The sequence below is a fragment of the Sphaeroforma arctica genome (assembly GCF_001186125.1).
Source record: "Sphaeroforma arctica JP610 unplaced genomic scaffold supercont1.18, whole genome shotgun sequence".
Lineage (NCBI taxonomy): Eukaryota > Ichthyosporea > Ichthyophonida > Sphaeroforma > Sphaeroforma arctica.
Genome location: NW_014040540.1, coordinates 37,925 through 41,521, shown reverse-complemented (window position 1 = coordinate 41,521; position 3,597 = coordinate 37,925). Strand labels below are relative to the sequence as shown.

The 3,597-nt window shown below is 36.9% G+C and overlaps 1 protein-coding gene across 1 annotated transcript; it reads left to right on the top strand.

Annotated features, from left to right (window-relative positions):
• Positions 1–342: 342 nt before the first annotated feature.
• On the top strand, positions 343–1,054 carry SARC_00554 (hypothetical protein; the record flags this gene model as incomplete). The annotated part of the gene is made up of 3 exons (XM_014305739.1): positions 343–386; positions 635–729; positions 957–1,054. The coding sequence occupies 3 exons, from the start codon at positions 343–345 to the stop codon at positions 1,052–1,054; spliced, it is 237 nt and encodes a 78-aa protein (XP_014161214.1).
• Positions 1,055–3,597: the final 2,543 nt, after the last annotated feature.

The window sequence follows — 3,597 nt, the reverse complement described above, 5'->3', positions numbered from 1 at the left end:
GTCGTAACTAATATATATATATATATATATATATATATATGTGTGTGTGTGTGCGTGGAGTGCGTGCTGTCGCTGGTTTACGTACTCTCTGTAATGTGATTCTGCAGAGCTTATTACAGTCCACTCATCTTTCACGATTCACTTTCTAGATCATCATTCGTATCGCGACCCACGAATGCTTTTTCTACCTCATGCCTAGGCGCTAATGCTGAAGTTGACCTTTTTTTTGCTTTTGATAATAGACCATGAAATGGGATGCATTTGTGACGATCCTTATCTCCTTTTAACCGCTGCAGGTTACTGTGTGGTGCAGAAGAACGACTTCAGACTGCAGATGAGATAATGTCGCACCCGTTTTTCGATGGTATACACTGGAATACCATCAGGTACGCACTTTGGCTGTCGTTTTCTGCCTTCCGTTAGCAGTAACTCGCCTCTGGTGTGATTCTTTGTTTATCCGGTTCTATCATTAGACTCGAGGTTTCTGTTTGAAAACGTATTGTTTTTTCACGTTCCAACGGGTTCCTTTTTATTACCCTACATAGCTGTTCATCAGATACAGTTTTCACCCACAGATATCTTCTTTACTGCCACGTGTACTCATTAATGTGTGATATGTCTGTGCGTCTTCCAGAGATGAAGAGCCTCCATACGACCCGAACGTAAAGTCTATCGATGATACGTCAAACTTTGACGAGTTTGCCGAGGATGAGTCACCCTTCAATGGTGGTATGCTATCCAATATTGTTTTTGTGTGTTTTGCTCCTGAGGTGCTATTTCGGTGGATGTTCATTGTCTATAAAGGTTTTCAATTCTATAAGGAATTCGTACGAAGAATACGTTGTTGCCATCATAGGGTCATCGAGGCCCGCATATCTACTGTCTTTATCTCATTGACCTCGCTCTTTTATATCCGACTAATTCATACTTCCTAATTCCTGCATTATGCGCAACAGCTATTGATACGGCCAAAGATACCGTGCGCGATCTCGCATTCATCAATTACACGTACAAGCGATTCGATAATTTAACAACGCGGGGTTTACATCGGTAGCTTGTACTGCAATTAGCAACATAGCACTTGAATAAAAACCCCTCGCTGCATTTCAACGAGAAATTATTTTTTTCCTGGCAATTTGGCACCGCCAACACGCGGCAAAACAACCAGTTTGGTATTCGTCTATTTGTCGGACATGTACTTCCCTAAATTTTATCTGAATCTTCCAACAAAATTTCAAAAATGCCCCTGATTGTTCAATTTAGAAGGCTATGGATATAGAGAGAGAAATTGCCACAGAAGTATTATCATTTTATTTTAATAATGTTACCTTGGGTCGTCCGTCGTGGAATATATAAACCATCCTAGAGCCAATCAGAGCCTAGCATAACTATATTGTAGTGGCATTTTCCTTCTCACTGACCAGAGAGGGGTTTCCCCGGCCAGACTAGCTGACTCGGTGAATTAAACAGAGAGCAATAAAGAAAGTCGGTTTAATATGGTCTATAAGTATGTACAACTTATCAGGCCCGATATTCTAAAAAGTACAAATATACGGCAAAATTTCAACAATTACTTAAACAACCCTGAGGTATTATCCAGCAGTACTCAATGTACTCTGATATACCTGCATGATTACACCTTTGTAACGGTTATTGACGCTACACAGCCAAACACATTTGAATAATAATTCCAACACCGTTTATACATTACATATACTATATGGGTAATAATATATACACACTCAAGTAAAAGCTGTACAATATTTTGTATGACAACGAAGAAAAGTATGTATAAGAGCTACAATCTGGATTCGTACATCAGTAGATGTGTATTTACTATTCAGCATGAAGATGTCATACATGAATTCTACAAGTTCTACAAGATGGAACTTTATCATTTAATCTATTTGAAGAATTATTCTCGATATATGAAATCGGAAATTCTAAAGCATTGTATGATTTGTGTAGTGCATATTATACGTATAATATTTTACATACAGTGTTTCTACACCGCAATTTACACGGTAGTTTTTTAATTCTTTTTTATCTGTATGTGGCATTGTGACTTATTAATAGCAAATATAAAGCACCACACTTCTATTGCAATCTGATACAATTATATAGTATATTTGCCACAGTTGTGTATCTTTGCAAATGTCGAATTTAAAAGGCCATACATACACATCGCAATCAGCTCACTATTGCAATAAACGTTCGTATACGCAACAATCAACGTGTTTGTGTACTAGCTTGTGCGTCAATATAATGTGCTGTATAGATTTAGCGTGCTGTTGGGAGTAAACATATGCTGTCAATTTTATAAATGGGAATATATATATATATGGTATAATAACCAGATTATGACTACATGCAATACAATCATTGAATGCATAGATTGGCGATACGAACTTATGTTCAACTATGTGGTATACGAAGGATGAATAACAATGCGCAATATGATCATATTGCATCCACTGACAGTTTACGTAACTATGTGGTATGCATTGCACAAAAAACTATATGCAATACTATTATAATGCTTGGATTGGCGATATAAGCTTATGTCAATGTAGGTTGAATACCAAGCATTGTTTCACCGTCATATTGTCGCAATTGGGTTCATAAAAATGGTATCAGTGCGAAACTCATTTCCAATAAGATAATTTTAAGGACAGTATAATTGAAATACATTTCTAAAAAACTGTAACAATGTGCCCATAGCCATGTACTCGTATTTGCCATTGATGATTTTGTAGACTGAGAACAAATATACTTCCTGGTATAGGTCACGTGAAATGATGAAACATACTGTGAGATTAGAAGATACGATCTTTTAAAAATATATCACAAGCTCGTAAACGTTTGTTTTAGTCGGTTAGAATTTGTGTCTGGAAGAATCATTTTAGATTCCTATTTCGTGTTTTTTGGACTCAGTTAATACAATTTATATGACTGCTTCTCTCGCAAGGGAACCGAAAGTATCAAGCCAAGAATCAGTCAGTGTTAGAAGCTTAGCGTTTGAAATACCCTGCCTTTTTCTATCTGGTCGCGGCATTTCCAGATACTGCACCTGAAAGCTCTTTTATTTTGACTGTAGATAGTAATAAAAAATAGTAGCACATTCCGAAAAATGAAGAAGTATGTAGTACATAGGTTGATACAGAGCCAGTAGGTACATCGAGTACTTCTCTACCAACTGAATCTAATATATCATATACGAGACTGATAGTACCGAGGACGACAAAATCGAAATCCCTCAGATTAAAGACATAAGGTGATCCCCTTTTGTGTGTATCATTATACTGCACGCGTAGACACTTGTATCCACCATTGAAAATAAAATGCACGACTACAGAACTCATTCCTTGCAAGACAGTCAATGCAAAGCATTCGTATTTGATTAGGGTTGCTAAATTGAAAACGTCTACATCACATACATGTGATTTCATTCGATCCGGCAAATCGCTACTGTCTGTCATACTAATACTAATGTAAAAAGTATGTGAAAATGTTAACAAGCACAGTTGGTAGGTGACAATATTTGGTTCTGCCTCCATACTGTAGTTGCTTTCATGAAAACATGACATCAGTGTCTAC